This window comes from Sinocyclocheilus grahami, unplaced genomic scaffold (assembly GCF_001515645.1).
Source record: "Sinocyclocheilus grahami isolate Dianchi unplaced genomic scaffold, SAMN03320097.WGS_v1.1 scaffold2651.1, whole genome shotgun sequence".
Taxonomy (NCBI): domain Eukaryota; kingdom Metazoa; phylum Chordata; class Actinopteri; order Cypriniformes; family Cyprinidae; genus Sinocyclocheilus; species Sinocyclocheilus grahami.
In genome coordinates, this window is record NW_015507830.1 from 9702 (window position 1) to 29181 (window position 19480).

At 34.8% G+C, this 19480-nt stretch overlaps 2 protein-coding genes across 3 annotated transcripts in view; one reads left to right on the forward strand and one right to left on the reverse strand.

Moving 5' to 3' along the window:
• Positions 1-160: 160 nt before the first annotated feature.
• The window catches only part of LOC107575453 (calmodulin-regulated spectrin-associated protein 2-like), a gene marked incomplete at its 3' end in the record, with an annotated part of 33119 nt that continues 13799 nt past the window's right edge, over positions 161-19480 (forward strand). The window contains exons 1-3 of the mRNA XM_016261828.1: positions 161-259; positions 7694-7855; positions 18169-18246. Coding sequence (XP_016117314.1) covers positions 161-259; positions 7694-7855; positions 18169-18246 — 339 coding nt within the window. The remainder of the gene's footprint in view (positions 260-7693; positions 7856-18168; positions 18247-19480) is intronic.
• On the reverse strand, positions 9450-18663 carry LOC107575454 (sterile alpha motif domain-containing protein 9). Of its 2 annotated transcripts, XM_016261829.1 has the most exons (3): positions 18555-18663; positions 17794-17884; positions 9450-14580 (listed from the first exon to the last, which is right to left on the reverse strand). In XM_016261829.1, the coding sequence occupies exon 3, from the start codon at positions 14570-14572 to the stop codon at positions 9674-9676; it is 4899 nt and encodes a 1632-aa protein (XP_016117315.1). In that variant the 5' UTR covers positions 14573-14580; positions 17794-17884; positions 18555-18663; the 3' UTR covers positions 9450-9673. The 2 variants fall into 2 exon arrangements, with proteins under 2 accessions (XP_016117315.1, XP_016117316.1); XM_016261830.1 differs by lacking the exons at positions 17794-17884; positions 18555-18663 and adding an exon at positions 16559-16743.

Sequence of the window (19480 nt, forward strand, 5' to 3'; positions counted from 1 at the left end):
TTAATTACTCGCCCTCATACATACATATTAAGATAGTTTTGATGATAGTTTTGATGATAGTTTTACTGCGTTCAAGACCCAGAAAGATAGTAACGACATCGTTAAAATAAATTCATGTGACATCAGTGGTTCAACCGTAATTTTATGAAACTACGAGAATATGAGAATGCTTGTAAACAAGGTGCAGTGCATCTGGGTTCTACGTCAGAACGGCGCCTCCTGCGTCAACAATACCACACGCATGTGTCGTGGTACTCCCGTGATTGTGTGTCAAAGACTGACACGGAAGTGAAGAAATTGTTGAATAAAGTCGTTTTTTTTTTTCTTTATGCACAAAGCTTTATTTACGTAGCTTCATAAAATTATGGTTGAACCACTGATGTCACATGGACTATTTTAACAATGTCCTTACTACCTTTCTAGGTCTTGAACGTGTCAGTTGCGTTGCTGTCTATGCAGGGTCAGAAAGCTCTCGGATTTCATAAAAAATATCTTAATTTGTGTTCCGGAGATGAACGAACGGGTTTAGAACGATATGAGGGTGAGTAATCAAAGACAGAATTTTCATTTTTGGGTGAACTATTACTTTAAGGCAGTGATAACATGAATCTGCTGGTATTAAACTGGTAAACTGGCAAACTGTGCTGTTTTTGGTGGCTGTGTGTAAGCTGCAGGGTGCACTTCACTTAAGGGTGTTGTAGGGTGTAAAGTGTAGGGTGGATGAGGTGGAGGACTGGACACTGCCATATTAGGCACTGCTGATGTCTGCATTGCAATACTCCCTCTCTCTCTCCTTCTCTCTGTCTCTGCAGTAACACTCAGTATCTTTTTTGTGTTCAATTTAGGTGCTTTTACCTCTCCGAGAACACAGAGCTCAGTCTAGACCATCTGATTTAACACAGACACAACACGCACATCAAGACACGAACACACACATCCACAATTTTCGTAGTTGCAGACTCACCCTGTGTACAGTAAGCTCCAAAATGAAAACACATCACCACATGCCATCAGATTTGTCTTTTATGTTTGGCAGGGTTATTCGGAAAAGACGAGCACATGTGACATGAGGTTTAGAAAAAATAACGTGAGCTTCATTTGTCTCACAGTCTGCAAAACTCATAGATACACCCAGTGTGTCCAAAAATACAGTTTAGTCTGCTGTCTCTGTACGAGTGCACACTTATATGTGCACATGGGTGGGTGTGTCTGTTGGCATGGCGATTAGCACTGCGGCAGTGTGTCGAGGGGTGTGTGACTCAGTTGGAGAGGAGAGGTCTGCACTGCTGTGAAACTGCATTGATGAAATTCACTTTAATCAGCATATTTGGGAGAAAAGTGTCGACTGCACATACGTTCTCACTCAGCAGGTGAAACAGAAGGTATGGTTTAAACTGTATGTATACAATGGAGAAACATGTGATTGTCTGTGCAAAGGATTCACATGATCAGTGTCATAAATAAAATAAAACCTAGAAATAGTGCAGAATATTAAATATTTTTTCTTCATTTTACTTCATGCTTTGTATTTTAAAAACTTTTTTTTATTTCCAGGGTTAAACATGAAAAATTCCCAGATTTTCAAAGTGGACCCCCCAAAAATTTGGACAGTAACTATTCAAAAGCATTTGCATTATATAACAAAATTATTAAAGCAAGTGGGAATTATTTTAAAGAAATACAGCACCAGCAAACTTTTCAATTAAAACGTTTCATAAAGTTTTATTCAGTTTGAAATATGAAACAATAAATACACTGTATATTGCTCAAAATTAAGATAAAAAGCACTTGAGCACTTTCTGGTTGGCAACCTCTACTTGGAATATTTTTTATTGTTAAACTATACAGTGGTTACTCTGCTAGGACATCTGTGTAATTTTGAGGAGAACTGACTTCATAGATCCATAAAAAAAATTATCAGAGCAGTTAACAATAACTGAAGAAGTTGTTCAGATAAGTTCATTCTAAGAAAAACTCTAGCATCATATGTTTGCTAATGCCTCTTTGTTATTATGTGTAAAAAGTGTGTCCAAAATGACCAAATACCTTTTGAGGCCACTATATAAGGTATATCTAATAAACATGTGTCCAATAAGTAATTCTGTTATTCTGTTTTATCCTCTTTCCCCATGCAGTTTGATCAGAATACCTCAGACGACTGTTGCAATTCGCCCTAATTTCAGTTTATTCACCAATCGCAGCGTCCAGTCTTGAAATGGGTTACAAATTACATTTGTAATGATTTTATTCTATAAATGCTATGAAACCTATCTGTTCTAAATAATATCTCATGAAACTGCTGAATATGTCAGAATGTGTGTTTACATATGTGAGCATGTGACACAGTTGTTGTGATGTTATTGTACTGTAAGTGAGGCTGTAAGTCAAGAGCAGGTGAACAGGATGAAACCTTCTTATACAGTAGTTCCTAGAAGTACTCTGTTTTTCATTCTTTCTCGTGCTCTTCACCTTCTTTGGCCGGCAGCGTTCCACCCTTCAGTCACGCTGTTAGAAGGATGGAGGACAAACACAACAGGTCTTTATGCAAAGAGAGAAAGAGAGAAGAAAAGCATGTTTGCATAGTGAAGCATGAACACAGTGTGTCTTTCAGTGAGGGATACCTGAGCCCTCAGAAGCAGTTCCAGACTTGCTGCTCTCAGACTTTGATGATATGAAAGCACTTCCTGTTGATGCACACTGTACCCAGGCCATCTCTCTGGACCTCTGCTTTACATTTGGACCATTTAGCTATTAATTAGTCAGTGGACATACATTCAGCAACATAAGTAAAACTATAGCATAAAATGGTTCAAATTTTTTTTTTAATAATCACTTTCAAGAGTAAACCTGATTGCTTAAAAACAGCTGAAACTATATAGACATGTGAAAGTCTCTTATAAGAGATGAATGAATTGAGCGTTTGAATCATATGAAGCATTGTTAAGTGCTTATTCATAGAAAGTTTCATTTATTTGTCCTCTGTGGTTTGATAAACAGCCTGCAATATATAGAAAAACTTATCAGATAGATTCAGTCTGACAGGACCTTACAATCCTCTGCTATCTCTTACATAAAAACATCACTGTTTGTGGTAAAATATGGGCTCTGGGTGTTTGTACATGTATTTACAATAGAAAATGAACAAATGTGTGTAAATATATGCATGTAATCCCTAAAACAGAAGTCCATGCATTGTACCAAGCCTTTAAAGTCCGCGTGAACCGGAAGTTGCTGCCGACTTTATTTCAGTGTAGTGACGTATTTCCATCTGAAATGGAATATTGAATAGAGGGCATGAGGGCATCTTCCTCTCTGTCTCTCACTTATATCAAACTAACGGTTGGAGGGGTGTGTTTAAAAAGGATATTCTGCCCAAGCCGTCAAACTGACGTCATCAGAGAAGGAATGCCATTCCAGAGCAGAAGCAAATGATCAGATTTTGATTAAAGATTACCAAGGCAAGCTTTTTTTTTCAGCGGATTAACTTGCACGGATTAATTGTTCACATCAAGACTAGCAATGTGCGCTAATAAAGTAAATAAAGTCAATTTTGATTTCATGCCGACTTTAAAGCTTTTTATGTCTGTATATCTAAAGAATCTCAATCTCTCTCTCTCTCTCTCTCTTTCTCTCTCTCTCTCTCTCTCTCTCTCTCTCTTTCACATACATAGAAAATCCACAGCACTTAAAGTGATTCCCTCAACTTGTTGGGAACTGAAAAATTTCAATGCTTGGTTGTAATGAATAAATTATAAAAATAAACAAATAAATAAAGAAGTAATCCAGTAAATTCAATTCAATTCAATTCAAGTTTATTTGTACACTCTTAAAAATAAAGGTGCTTCAAAAGGTTCTTCAAGCGATGCCATAGAAGAACCATTTTTGGTTCCACAAAGAACCATTCAGTCAAAGGTTTTTTACAGAACCATCTCTTTCTTGCATTTTTATAATCTGAAGAACCTTCTTTCGCCACAAATAACCTTTTGTGAAACAGAAAGGTTCTTCAGATGTTAAAGGTTCTTTATGGAACCATTTAGACAAAAAGGTTCTTCTATGGCATCGTGAAGCACCTTTATTTTTAAGAGTGTACAGCGCTTTTCACGATACAAATCATTGCAAAGCAACTTTACAGCAAATTAAGTTTCTACAATATTTAGTGGTAGCTTATCAGTGGTGACTGTCAGTTAATGTACATATGGCAGAAATGTACGGAAAAATCAATTAAAGACGTAATCAAACAGACGATGAACACTAAATGAAAACATAAATCCAGCTGTTGAAATCTGATTAATTAATCTTGATTGTATCCGGTATGGGGATGAGTATCAACAGATACACATATTTGTTTTCGTATATCACTAAGAGCATGTCACTTAAAATATTTGTGATAATTTTATTGTGGAGCTATGAGAACAACACCTGAATCATTTAGAACCAGAATGTCAACACATACTCAATGTCTGCATGGCTTTCATGTGTGTGACTACTTAAGTGTGTGGCAGAACTCAGTTGGACATATAGAATGTTTGGGTGGAATCTATAGAAAGATTTTTGGACACTTGCGTTAAATGCTTGGTAAGCTTCTTGGATTCCCTTACGGAACAAAAATATATGGTAATATACTGCAAAATATATGCAATATATTATATAATACATTTCCATATTTTGGAAACTAGTGCTTATATTTTTCAATGTACAGCAATATATGCATTGACAATATATAGCTATATATTGATACATACAAATATATTTAGAAATGAAGACAAAAATAAACATTCATTGTTTGATCCTTTATTGAGTATGTATTGCACATAGATGTACATACACACATTTATGCAATGAGTTACAGCAGATTTATAGTTCCCAGCATGCTTTGCTTCTGACTGTTAAAGGAGTGTAAAAATGTTAAAATTAAGTGTTATTTCATGTGTTTTTGCTCAATATTAATATATGGGGATATCTGTTAGTGTTTAATGTTGTATTATTTTGAAATGTATAAGGGTTTCTGGTGTGTGTAACTTATAAGTTTGTGGGGTTGCCATTGTGCAGAAGAGTAGAGTGTGTGGTCAGGAAGACGATTGGCCAAACACTGTTAAATTATATGTTATTTTATTTAAAAAGTAATGGTAGTGCACTGTTCAGTACAGTGATAGTCTGTTCACTAAGTGCTTTATTATGAGCAGGTGTGCTTATGCTATTGTAAGCTAGCTATATTTTAAAATATGAAACATGTACAGTGGTGTGAAAAAGTGTTGGCCCCCTTCCTGATTTCTTATTTTTTTGCATGTTTGTCACACTTTAATGTTTCAGATCATCAAACAAATTTAAATATTACACAAAGATAATGCAAGTAAATACAAAATGCAGTTTTTAAATTACTTGCATTATCTTTGTGTAATATTAAAATTTGTTTGATGATCTGAATCTTTTAAGTGTGACAAATATGTAAAAAATTACAAAAACAGGAAGGGGGCCAACACTTTTTCACACCACTGTATATCATAAATGATTGTTAAATATAAGAAATATATATTTCCATATATGTGTGTGTATATACTGCATGAATGTTCAATATATTTTTACACATGCAGTACCATATCTTATCACATCTATATATTATAAAGTGTATTACTGAATATAAAATGACATATATTGTGATATATAAGTAAATATATTGTCACATATTTTTCAATATATGAAAAGCGGCAATTCCTTATGTATTATTCAATATATTGTGTAATATATTTACACAATATATTATTCTGTATAATTTCTAATATACCATGATGTCGTTTAATATATCAATCATTCATATATTAGGAAATATATTTTATTTGTGTAAGGGTTTACCCAGGATCAATCAGACTGAGAAAAATTTAAATGCTTGTCATCTGTTTGTATTCATGAGAAGTGCTTTAAATTTGTATATTGAATTAATTTTTATCATGCAAACAGTCTGTGTCGTATGGGCAAAATATGAGCACATTTTTCTGAAGTTGATTTATACAGATTGTAGTCTTAGCTAAATCTTTTCCTTGGTATTTAGGGATGATGAAAAGCCTAGGCTTGCTGATCTTCATGGATTAAACTGTTATTGGTATGTTTTAGTGGCTTAAAGATTATATGGTTAAGTAAAATGTCAGTTTTATAATTTTAATCAGAAAGTTACACTTTCTTTAAAGAAGATATTTTAGAGAAGAGATTGCCAGACACAACCTACAACTTATTCCTGCATAAACTTTCTATCAAAATACACTTAAAATAGTCAGCATATATTTTTTAAACTATTTATTTAAAAAAAATAAATTGTAGCACCTTTTGCAATCTTGACCCAGGTATCAACTGAGGCTTTGCACAATGTTTTCATATACAATATGTGACCCTGGACCACAAAACCAGTCGTAAGGGTCAATTTTTCGAAATTGAGATTTATACATCATCTGAAAGCTGAATAAATAAGCTTTCCATTGATGAATGGTTTGTTAGGATAGGATATTTGGAATATTTGGCCGAGATACAGCTATTTGAAAATCTGGAATCTGAGGGCGCAAACAAATCAAAATATTGAGAAAATCGCCTTTAAAGTTGTCCAAATGAAGTTCTTAGCAATGCATATTACTAATAAAAAATTAAGTTTTAATATATTTACGGTAGGAAGTGTACAAAATATCTTCATGGAACATGATCTTTACTTAATGTTCTAATGATTTTTGGCATAAAATAAAAATCTATAATTTTGACCCATACAATGTATTTTTGGCTATTGCTACAAATATACCCCAGCGACTTAAGACTTGGTTTTGTGGTCCAGGGTCACATATGGTTTTGTTGAAACTTAAATTGAGAAAGTTTTAATCTTAAATTGCACTGGGTCAAAATGACTCAAATACAAAAGGTGTATGTTGATTTTTAATGGATTAGGAGGAGGATTAAAAAAGAGGGTATAGTTAAATTACAAGCAAACATATGCTTAAATAATCTCTTTTAAGTTTACTTGAGATTAAAGTTGATTTCAGGGGGTTTCTAAGTGTGTTATTTGCTATTTGCACATTTTTTTTTTTTAAATATAGGGATTAAGAGAATTTTATTAATCTGGAATTTTAAGATTTAGTTTGGGGCTGGATTTAACTAAGTTTAAATGCTGATGACTTAAAGTACTCCAAAGCGACCCTGTTTCCCCCTTCAATTTTAGGGCTCTTTAAAGGGTCAATGAATCACTGAACTACTTTTTTTTGTGGATTTTTTTAACATAGTTGTTTGTGTTGCACATCATAGAAGATTATGCGAGTATCCCTTACTTTTTATTGGATGAGAACACTGCTTAATACTGTACATACTGTCATTTCAATTTCAATAGCACTCTCTAGAGGTGAGAGACTGACTAAGCAGACAGAAAAAGGCCATGTTTGGTTTAACACTAGTTGAAGAAGTGGCACCAGATCGTCATATTGTTTATGACCTTCTTGGTATGTAGTGCATGTTAAACCAGTAAGATTTATTTTGATGAATAATGCACAAAAGATCTGGATAGATTGCCTCTACATAACATTGCACCAAATCTTTGGAAAACAGCTATTTGTGTCCATTGTAAAAGAACTGATACTTGCAATTTAGGCACATTTGTGTTGGGGATTAATAGGAAGAAAGATATGCTTATGTTTTGTGCATTCTCTTTTTCCTCTTGTCATTTTAGAGTTCTCACCTGGCGATGATTGACACTTTAATGATGTCGTACACAGTTGAAATGGTCAGTGTGGAGAGAGTGCTGACCTGCATACAGAAATTTACTCCGTTTCTTCCTGAGGAGGACTTCCCTTATGACGCTGAAGAGGCAATAACCACTTGGATCAGTAAGGTGAGAATCCCATAGCATTCATGATAGAAACTATTGGTTGACCTATGGGTTTTCTCTTAAAACATATTCATAAAGCTGCTGAGACAAACTTTTACTAAGGAATAGAGAGAAGTCTTAAGCTAAGAGTAAGGGCAGGGTTGACCTCGTTGCTATGGATGATGTCAGCATGCTTACTAACTATGCACACAGTGACCGACAGATAGGGAACAACACATTTCACATTGAAGCCCTGTATCGGAGCTTGATTCGTTTTGCCAAAAGCACGTGATCTATGACGTCTGAAGCTTCATTTGCCTGAAAACCACGTGACTGCTACAGTATCTGGTTCAAACGAAGCGAACCTCAGCGTCCTTTACATTATATTACATTATAATGTGTTAGCATTGCTTTTTTAAATTGTAATTTATACATTAAGCTCAAATGAACTTTGCCCATTAAATAACAGTCTAAGGACTGAGGCAGAGTTAAAAATAGACAGATCAGATCACAGATTTAATTTATGAATTTATGTTTCATTTATTTAACTTATTTTAGTGGCAGTACACCTACACAAATGAATGACTTTGACAGTGACCATTATTTATATACAATAAAATAAAGAATCATTTGTAGAACCAGATGTGAAACCAGCATCTGTAATGGAACACAGCACTTTGGAAGGTGTTATTTATTTTTATGAGCACTAGATTGATGAAAAGCTTTGAGTAATGAACCTTTTCCTGATACAATTGAGTTGAAAGCTTGGCTGGTTCAGAACGCTTCACTTCGCCATCACTACTGTCAACGGTCTATAAACATGGTAACACTCGTCACAACATAACATTTTTTGATACAAGCTTCGGTGTTGAACGTAACATCACTAGCTGACAGAAACAATGCATGCCAGTTGAAAATAGTGTTAATATTGGCTTAATTTATTTAAAGAGTGCCCAATGGGCTGATGCTGGCTGAACAAAAGATTTTAAAAAAGATCAGTAATGTATGTAAAATAATAACCAGGTGCTAATGACATAAAGTTTGCTTTTAATCTTGCTAGAATGTCACTGTTTTTATCCCATTTCCATTTCTTGGTACATCAATATCAAATATCAGCAACTATACTGCAACCTATCATGAAAAAATAAGTGATTAACTAGACAAGCTGACAAATACTATTTCTATAAGACTTTGTTTTTCTTATGCATAAAATATGCCAAATGCAAACAACAGGTTGATAAAAGTTAAATCTATGTACATCTCATATCTTTGCATCTCATAAATATGTAAAAAAATAGGGCTGTCAGTTTAACGCGTTAACTTAATTAATTAGTTATGCAAAAATAACGGACTGGCCCCACCCCCAGACCTGTATGTCAACTTATATTTTATACAGTTGACTGCTGACAAATATGATGCAGGACAACAACTCCATAAATGCAGTTATGCCCTAAAATTCAAGCTATTGGTGCAAAAAATGCCCCTGCATGAGTGTTTTTCTCATATTTATATCATACGATATACGAGCAGCGAGAGCAGTATTACACGAATGCTGTTTTTGTGCAATTAGATTAATTATTCGACACATCATGTAATTAATTAGATTAAAAAAATTAATCGACTGACAGCCCTAGTAAAAAAATTATCTAACTGATATAGCATAATATAGATGATATCATTTGAGAATCGGCTTCTAGATTTAGGTTCACTTCAAAGAAATTGGATTATAAAAGATTTAGCAAAAGTGTCATCCTCACAGATATTCATATTATGTGCAATTCTTCTGTTTCACACTCAGGTTAGGATGATTATCCTCTCTGTCAGTAAATCATGGACAGCTGATCATGTATCGACCCTCATGTCTGCATTCTGAATGTCATAGGCGAGTGGACCATCAATAGCAAAGCCAATGTAGAAAGTCACCCTCTCTGTACTGTGACCATTTCTTAGTCTTCCAAGGTATGTGCGGCGCACAGGGATCCTCAGCTTTCCATACTCAGCATAAAGCTCACCAAGCTCCATCATGCCATTAACTCTGAGGAGCTTGTCTTTAATCGCTTGTTCCTTAAAAATATCTGCATTTTGCCACAGAACGTTACGGTCTCTTACTGTACTGAAGTCGCTGTCAAGGTTGGCTTTAGAAACCAGTCTTTCTAATCCATTAGACTTCCCCAGATAGAAGTGAGCAATTGGGTTTCTGACTCTGAAAATGTGTAAGAGTTGCTTTCTGGAGGATTTTTTTAGCATGTCCACATATGTAGCTATTCGGGGGTCAATGCCATTTTTTCCAGGCCACAGCATCACTAGTGCAAGGTAGTACGGCTCTGGATGTGGATGCTGTGTTCCAGCTTCTTGCAAAAGTTCTTTCAAAAGATCAGTGAGTTCTTTTTGGCTTTTTGCAAATGTTGATTTAGGCTTATTCAGCTTTAGAATTATGTGGGCAAGCAGATGGTTTGTTTTGTCCTTGAGAGATTTGGTGACACAGTTCTTGAATATGAAGGAATGTTTTTCAACAATTTGCTCTATAACGTTTTTTCTGAACTCCAGAAACTGAAGAATTCTTGGAAAATTGTTTGCTCTGTTTTCCTCTAGGAACATTCGACATTCCTCAATTTCCATGTTCATGCTGAGTTTTGGTTTAAGTTTTTTCTCATTTAATCTTTCCTCAGATGAAGAACAAAACAGGGAGATGTATTTTTTGAAGTGATCTGAGAGTTTTCCCCTGTTCTTAAACTGCTTTTCTTTGTCAACAATGCCCTTTTCTCTTGTGTAAGTGAAGAAAACTTCAAGGAAGTCAAAGGCTTTGTCTACTTGTGTCTTCAAAGAAACAAGGAATGGTTCATGCTCCATAAGAATATCAACCATTTTTTTGTTGGTATCATTCTGGAATATGGGAATGTTTTTTATAGATATTTTATCTTTGAAAAACTGCTGAATATAATGATCTTTCATGGAATCCTCCTCCTTAAACAGCGGCAGTCCCCTCACAATGTCAAAGACTGTCATAGCAATGTCAATCTCACTCATGTATCCAGATATGTTGTAGGTGTTGGGTTTCCTATGAAGTGTCTCTTCCAGATCAGGAATATCATCTGTCTTTGCCAAGATTTGAGCCCTCTGGAAAGCTTTTATTGCTGCATCAGCTAAATCCAGATACTCTCTCAGGTCATCAGGGGTGGGTTTCTTGTTCTCTTGCTTGTTGCAATCAATTTTATGTTTTAGCTCACTTCTAGAAACCTGCCCAACTGTATCAAGGGTGTATGAATTCTCTTTGATGGTTTTGGCTGCGTGTGCCCAATCCTTTGCTAGAGCAAAGTTTTTTTCATTCAGATATAAATGTCTTGCTAAGGCTTGAGGAATTACAAAGTCCTTATCAAATCGTCTCGATGCTTCTGTAAAGATGTTCTGGATTTTTTTCAGTCCGTCATTCTGTGTATTGATGTCCTCTATTAAAAGTGAAAACAGTGTGTCTTTCTCGTCACCTTCTGCCTTGCGTTGTCGAGTGATTAGCATGTTTTTTACTGACTGTAGGAGGTTATCTTTTCCTATTCCACTTTTGAAAAATAAGTCGGAATGCAGCAAATTTTGGACTATGTCATATCTTGTGACTTTGTGTGTATCTTCCAACTCCTTGACACACTCGGTTGCAATACGTTGATGAACAAAACGGATTGCTTTGTACACTCCACATTCTTCAGCTTCAAACTCAATTAGCAAGCATGACTGAGGTTCCATTTCATCCAAAACTGTTTGCTTCCCCCATAAATTCCTTTTAATGCCCAGAAAGTCTTCACACAGTGACACGGAAATGGCTGAATCAGCCACATAGTAATTCAATAATGCCAGGATTGAGAGAAGTTGTGCTTGTTTTTTTTCAGTGTCAAGATCTTTGAGAATATTACGAGCAACATTTGCAACATACTCTTTACTGAAGTTTGACTTCATGATCATGAAACTGTAGAAATTCTCTGGTTTTTCATGTGTTTCTTGCAGTTCCTTTAGTTTACTCTCGAAAGCATCCATTTCTTCTTTAGACAAAGTTGCTATAATGTACTGACTCTCAATGACACTGTTTGAGAATCTCACTTTTGGGGTTTTTGAACGTAAACAATTTAAAACAACAACAAGTGCACTGGGAGATATTTCGTCAAGAGTTTTCCGTGTACAATGCTGAAGTTCCTCTGTGTTTTCGGTCTCTTCAGAGTCATCTACTAATAAAAGTACTGGTGTTGTCCGTGAAGTCTCATTCTTTCCACACCTTACCAAGTAGGCAACTTGTTGTGCTACGTCATGTTTGGAAGCTGTGTTGTCCTTCAGAACTGCACAACGGAAATCCTTTCTCAGATTCCACATTACATGCATGGCTAATGTGGTGCCCCCGCAACCAGGATGATGAAAAAGATTCACCATGACACATGTGCTTGTTGGATTTTTGGTTTTAGATTCAATTATACGTTTGAGTTGATCATATTTGTCCCGTTTTATGAATAGTTTTGCAGAATTTTTTTCAGAGAAATAGAAATTCCACCATTTCACTTTGTCGCCTTTGTAGAATTCAGCTTCTGTTTTAATTTGAAATTCTTGGAATTCTTGACTATTCTCATCAAAGACATTCTCACACTCATTTTCACAGAGGACCTCAAGAGAAGACATAAGGTCCTCATCCCTCGGTTGGAGAACCACTGAACTTCCCTCAGCAGATGGAAGAAGCCTCTCAGCATGTGGCTTGTTCTGTGCCAGTTTCAGTATTGTCCCATTGATTTCACTGAGCTCCAGGTCATATATACTCCGCTGACTGATGTCATGTTCACATCTGGCTTGAATGAAATCCCTCCAGTTTTGAAAGGAAGCACTGGAAGTGCATATACTTAAGATGTTCTCTGTACCGCCAAGGTTTTTATAAAATGACACAAATGTGTCAAAAATGGGATCATTCATGGCTTCAACAGTGGAGAGCAGGAGGAATATGACTAAAAAATGTCCTCTAGGAAGAATGTATGGGTTGCAGATGAATGAGATCATGTCTTGTATTTGTTGTGCATTGTCTATTAACCATTCACTTGGTCTGAGTGGTTTGTCTTCTGGATTGTCAAGGTCTTCTCTGCCATTACAAAATACCCAGCTTGTTTGTTTGTACAAAGTTAGATTTTTCACAATTGCTGCTGGGTCTCCATGGAGCTGGCTTGGTCTGTGAAGATTTGCAATTCTATCATATGTGTAATTGTGGCAGGACCCATTTTTTACAGAGTCTGGATCAAAGTCCAACACACAGAACAATTTCAGTGTTTTCATGAACTGAAGATGCTGGAGTTGTTCAGGGTGACTTTTGTTTGTTACAATGATGTAGTAATCATAATGACCCAATCTGCTTCCTCCATATGTCAACAGATTCTTCAGCTTTTCCCCCTGGTTTGATGTGCCCTTGCTTTCAGTTTTCTTTTCTACTTCCTTCCTCCTGTTGTCCAGAACATTCACTTGGACATTCATTCGAGTCAGCTCGTCATGCAAGACTTTTGGATTACCAATTTTATAGATATCTCTGGTTGAAGCTCCATCTCTGATGAAAAGTGATTTTCCTTTGCTCTTTTTCCATTGACTGTCCTCATCCAGAGTTTGGATTTGAAACAGCTTACCATGAACTATGCTGTAGGAAGGAACAACATCCACCTCTATGACATATTTGCCAGATAGGGTGCTGTCAGGGCAGAGCACTTCTACAAAGCGTGGTTGTCTGATGCATTGCTTTGCTTCATCTGTGTGTTCGTCAAAGTATGATTTAATACCCTGATTAAAGTGATCAATGATGGTGTCCTTGTCGTCAACACTGACCCCAATAATCTCAGCATGAGTATATTGAGAATCTTTGGAGTCTGCTACACCAAAGTGTATGGTTCCATTTGTGCGGCTGTTCATACACCCAGCAGCAAACCGAAACACCTCTTTATTGAACTTCTTCTTTATTGTATGAATATCATCTGTTCTGCCCATGAACTTATACTCATGAACTGGATCAATCAGATTGTCTGGTCCTGTTTCTGGTGGTAAAGTATAGTTTTGAATGTATCGATGAGAGGCAGCATTGTGATCAAATGGATAGAGACTACATGAGTGTTGCCCAGGCTTTCTTTTGATCTTTTCTTTATCAGTTTTGTCTGCATCGATAACCACTGTTTTAAGGCCAGCTGCCTCTCTTAGTTCACTTTCTTTGGAGGTTGAATGACTGGAAGTTTCTTCAAGCATTTTTTCTTGGGAAGGGGCCAGTTTTAATACTTCTTTTGTCTGGCAATCGGTACTTGTGATCATATCCATTGAATCTTTATTAACGTTTAATTTCTGGCTTTTCTTAGATTTTCCTTTTTTGCTTGATTTTGTTTTCGATTTTTTTGCTGTATATTTAGATATTTGTGTTTGATCTGTTGAAAGGTCTTGGATTTCCTCAGTTGTATCTAACCCATCCTCTTTTTGCTGTGTCTGGGAATGTTCAGGGGATGCAGAGTCTGATCCATAAGGCTGTTTTAACTCCTTTAATCTGTTGCTAATCATAACAGCTGGACCATGCTTAATGCCAAGGTAATGCAGATCACTGGGCTGGTAGCAAACTAGTGCTTCCCCTGATACTTCTTCATCATATAACTTGTCTGCATATTTTTTATCCACTTTCACTACTTCAGTTAACCAGTAATGTACATGCTCTTTTGTCCACTTCTCCACTAGATGTGGAAGTGTTGTTTTTTGACTCATTGTCACCACTGAAATAAAGAAAAACAATTTTTTTTATTAATTAAACAAATTAATAACAATTTAAAAATGTCTGATGTCACAATGCAATTTATGATATTTATCTCATTAATGAAATAATATTTGGTCACACTTTATTTTAAGGTCCAATTCTCACCATTAACAAACCATTAGCTACAATTTTTGCATTAATAAACTCCTAATTTGCTGCTTATTAATAGTTAGTAAGATAGTTGTTAAGTTTAGGTATTGGGCAGGATTAGGGATGTAGAATATGGTCATGCAGAATATGCGCTTTATAAGTACTAATAAACAGCCAATATGTTAATAATAGGCATGCTAATTAGCAACTATTTAATAGTGAGAATTGGTCCCTATACTAAAGTGCAGTGGTAGAAAGAGTACTAAAAATTGTACTTAAGTAAAAGTATTAGGGCTGTCAAAATGACTGAAAAACTAAATTAGAATTTTGTACTTTTTAATTTAATTTCATTAAATTTTTGCATAATTTCAGTTAGGGCAGGGGTAGGCAAGTTCGGTCCTAGAGAGCCGCAGTCCTGCAGAGTTCAGCTCCAGCACTGCGGCTCTCTAGGACCGAACTTGCCTACCCCTGAGTTAGGGTGAAGAAAAGCTTTTGGCTACTCTCCTGAGGCCACAAGAGGGCGCATCGAGCAAAATATTACTAATGCACGTTATTCAAAGCATAAGATAACATGACTATCTGTGAAAAAAAGTGCATAATGTTTAAAATAATGTTTATAAACCAATTATAATTAATTAAGTTGCTTAAACGACTATAGACAAAACAGCATCATGTATGTATGCATAGTTTAATAATAACAAATACATTATAAAGCAATGACACTTACATTGTCATCGCATCTCGTGCGCGACTGATAAGGCTGCTTCCTTAACGCACACCTAAAATTCGAATGCAAAGTTTTTTTCGACAGCCCTAAAAGTATTGCTAATTAAGAAATAATTTACTTGGACAAGTAAATGTACTGAAAAATAATATCACTCAAGTAAGAGTGAAAAAGTACTCAGACTGTATGCTGAAAACTGATCAAGTTACTGCATTCCAAAGTACTTTAGTATTATTTTTCTATTTTTACCCAGAATGAGGCGATTTAAGCATTATGGATAATTAAACACACGAGCGAGACTCATAGAAGTATTAAACTTATGATGTTCCAGGAAATCCCTTATATGGACAAATGCATCAGATATCACAGCTGAGTAACGTTTTGACTGATGAAGACAATAAACACACAATTGCGATGATCTGTGTTTATATCTGTGTTTATCTGTGTTCTTAAACCCATTTTGGGTATTTTCATAAGAATGATTTATAACACATATATTTCTATAATGCGCATATTTATAATGCAGCGCTAGCCATTATCACAGTATAGAATTTTATAAAATAATACATTTTCGGTCTTATTCTGTGATAAGAAGAAACATGGAACCACAGAAGCGAGTTATTTCAAACACAACAGATGTTATATAGTTATTTTGGAGACAAACATGATATTAATTTCATAAATTGTCATGTTTGACACTATGCTAAGCAAACATACTAGCTATCCCTGTTGCCAGGAGTGACTGTTTTATAACTAATTTTGAAAAGTAAGTCCACGTAAGATAATGTGATTGTTTATAAGAAGGGCAAAAGCAAAGAAATGTAGTTGAGAGGTTTGATCAAAGATATGAGAAATTAAAACAGTGTGAAAAAAAAGGTGCCGGTAAAAAAAAAAATAATTATGTGGGGTATGGGTAAGGTTGGGCATTGTTTGAATTTGAATGATTCTGATTCTGGATTTTTATAAATTCCGATTCTTATCGATTCCTCATTTCAATTCCAATAAGAAAAAAAGAAAAGAAAAAAATACTTAGGCCATTCACATTTATTCTAAGTCTTATTGCAAAACATTTCATTGTTGCTGAATGCTATGAACGAAAATCAACAGGCTAAAGGACACTTACACAAGCATGTGTGTGCAGCAGAGAAAACAGCACTCCAGTCTTCTTGACTTGAAAGGTTTAAAATTACATTATAATGTAGTTTGTTGTAATAGCAACGGTGGACTCCAGGCACATTTTCAGTTGAACGAAAAAGAGCATTTTATTTAGCATGTTAACCCATGTGTCTTGGGAATTAAAAATCGATTCCAAGTCTGAAATAGGATACTTAAGTTCAGGAATCGGATACTTGTTATAAAATTAAAATTTCAATTCCTCTTATTGATTTCTTTCTGGAATCAATAACTTTAAACAATTCAAGTGCTGTTTTCTGTACAATACTGTACACACATCCAAAGCGCGCACAGAAGAAGTGATCTTAATGGGATTTTAAACTCGCTCGCTGTTTTCTGTATTGCACACAAATCCAAAGTGTGTGCACAAAAAAGTGAATGCGAGCTTTGCCATTCAATTGATTTCAATTTCTTTTCATCTATTATATAAATAACATAAAAAATGGTTTAAAATCACATTAAGATTACTTCTTCTGTGCGCGCCTTGGATGTGTGTACAGTATTGTACAGAAAACAGAGCTTGAATGGTTTAAAGTCACATAAAAATGCGCAGAAAGGAATCGATAAGAGGAATTGAAATTGTAATTTTATAACAAGTATCTGATTCCTGACCTTAAGTATCCTATTTCAGAATTGTAATCGATTTTTGATTCCCACTTGTATATATAAAGGTTGTCCTAAACATTTATATATATATATATATATATATATGTATGTATGTATGTATGTATGTATGTATGTATGTATGTGTGTGTGTGTATATATATTTATAATAGTGCTGTCAAACGATTAATTGCATCCAAAATAAAAGTTTTTGTTTATATAATATATGTGTGTGTACTGTGTATATTCGTTATGTATATATAAATACACACACATGCATGTATATATTTAAGAAAAATATGTTACATTTATATATTAAATATATTTATATATAATATAAATTATATTAATATAAATATATGCATGTAAATATTTTTAAAAGATATACTGTGTGTGTGTGTATTTATATATACATAAAAATATACACAGTACACACAAATATATTATCTAAACAAAAGCTTTTATTTTGGATTCGACTAATCGCGATTAATCATTTGACAGCACTAATTTATATATATATATTTTGTTTGTTTTTTCAGGTATACATTCATTCAGTGTAGTCTATGTATTTTTGTATCTTACATCCTCTTGATTATTTGAGCACGTATGATTTTCAGATAAAACTGGTCTCTCCTTCTCTGATATTTCTCCTCTGGTTGTGCTGCACAGCACTCTGCAATAAGAAGAATGCTTTTTTGAGTCACATCCACATACAGTAATTATCAGTTTTGCCACCAGAGGCCGTTATCACCACATTATGGACAACCATGGTTACACACATCATTTAACCTGTAATCTACAGTTCTTAAGAATCCATTTCTATACACAAGGCTTACGGAAATAATAAAAAAACTAACTGATCAGTTATACTCACTCAATGCAGAGCAAAATCAGAGCAAAATGTGTGTGTTTATGTTTGCTTGCATGTGCTTATTTTATGTTGATTTTCCAATACAGGTAAATGAACATCTGAGAGACATTTTGGCGCAAGAAAAAATAGTTAAAGATGCAAACGAAGCCTTCATTCTTCAAAAGGTGAGCATATTCTTTAATAATGCATTAATATTGTATCAACAGATCACATGCTAACATATGTCAAAGTTCTATAAATGATACAAATGATGCATTACAAAGCTCAGATGCAGCAGATCACAAGTATTGAGATATGCATCTAATTTTGTTACTTTTAATATACAGTGATATTTAAGCATTATAAATTTTGATGTGGTAGAAATTGAATTGTTTATAAAGACACCTACAGCTTATTCTTAATTTATGCTATATCAAACATCTATTAGCAAAATAATTGAAAAAATGCAATTAAAATCTTCAGTAGTACTCACAGCATATCTTATGTTCTTTGTACTTGAAGCACCATGCTAGATTTCAGCTTGTCTTTTCTGCTTTAAAGCAGTGTGTTGGATATGCCCATATGAGTGGCTGCACACACTATACACCCCACCCTCAGGCTTAGTCATTGTCAGAGCACAAACCTGTTTGTACAGGTTCTGAAATGTTCAGAATTGTTTTGTTGCCTTAGGCAGTCAGTATACAAAACAGTGCCTTGACACATTTGAATAAAGAGGCAGTCTTTTCCTGGTCCCTATGGTGTTACAACCTTACAATTTTCATCAAATTTGAGATATTCCTTAAGAGGATAGTTCACCCCAAAATTTTTATTCTGTCAAAATGTACATGTACTCACCCTCATGTTGTCCTAAACCTGTATGGCTTTCTTTCTGCTGTGATACATAAAAAAGAGATTGTTTTAAATGTATGTAGAAAATTTAGACATTCAAGATAACATCAGTTAGGTGAATTATTATTTTAAATAAGCTGCTAAGTATGACAGTCTTTCACTTTTGTTACTAGAAGATATGTTTGCATGAGTTGTGATGAGGAAACATGATCTTTTGATGAATAAATGATTTACCAGGTCCAAAAGGCTATTTGCTTTCATCAGTGTTACCAGGGTTGGGCTCCACTGAGAATGTGAAATGTAGGACGTTAGGAACCTATTGTTCATGTTTTCTTTGTCTTGGTGTTTTGTATTATTCTAGTTTTATTATGGGAACAAGCACCAAAGGTCAAATTCCATTTATTTCTATAGCGCTTTATACAATACAGATTTTGTCAAAGCAGGTTCATAGAGATAAGCGGCAAACAGCAGAATCAATTACAAAACTCAGCTATGGAGACTGTTCAGATTATACTGTAAAGCAGCCCTAAAAGACAATAGTTTCATTATTTAATTCAAGTCAGTTCAGAT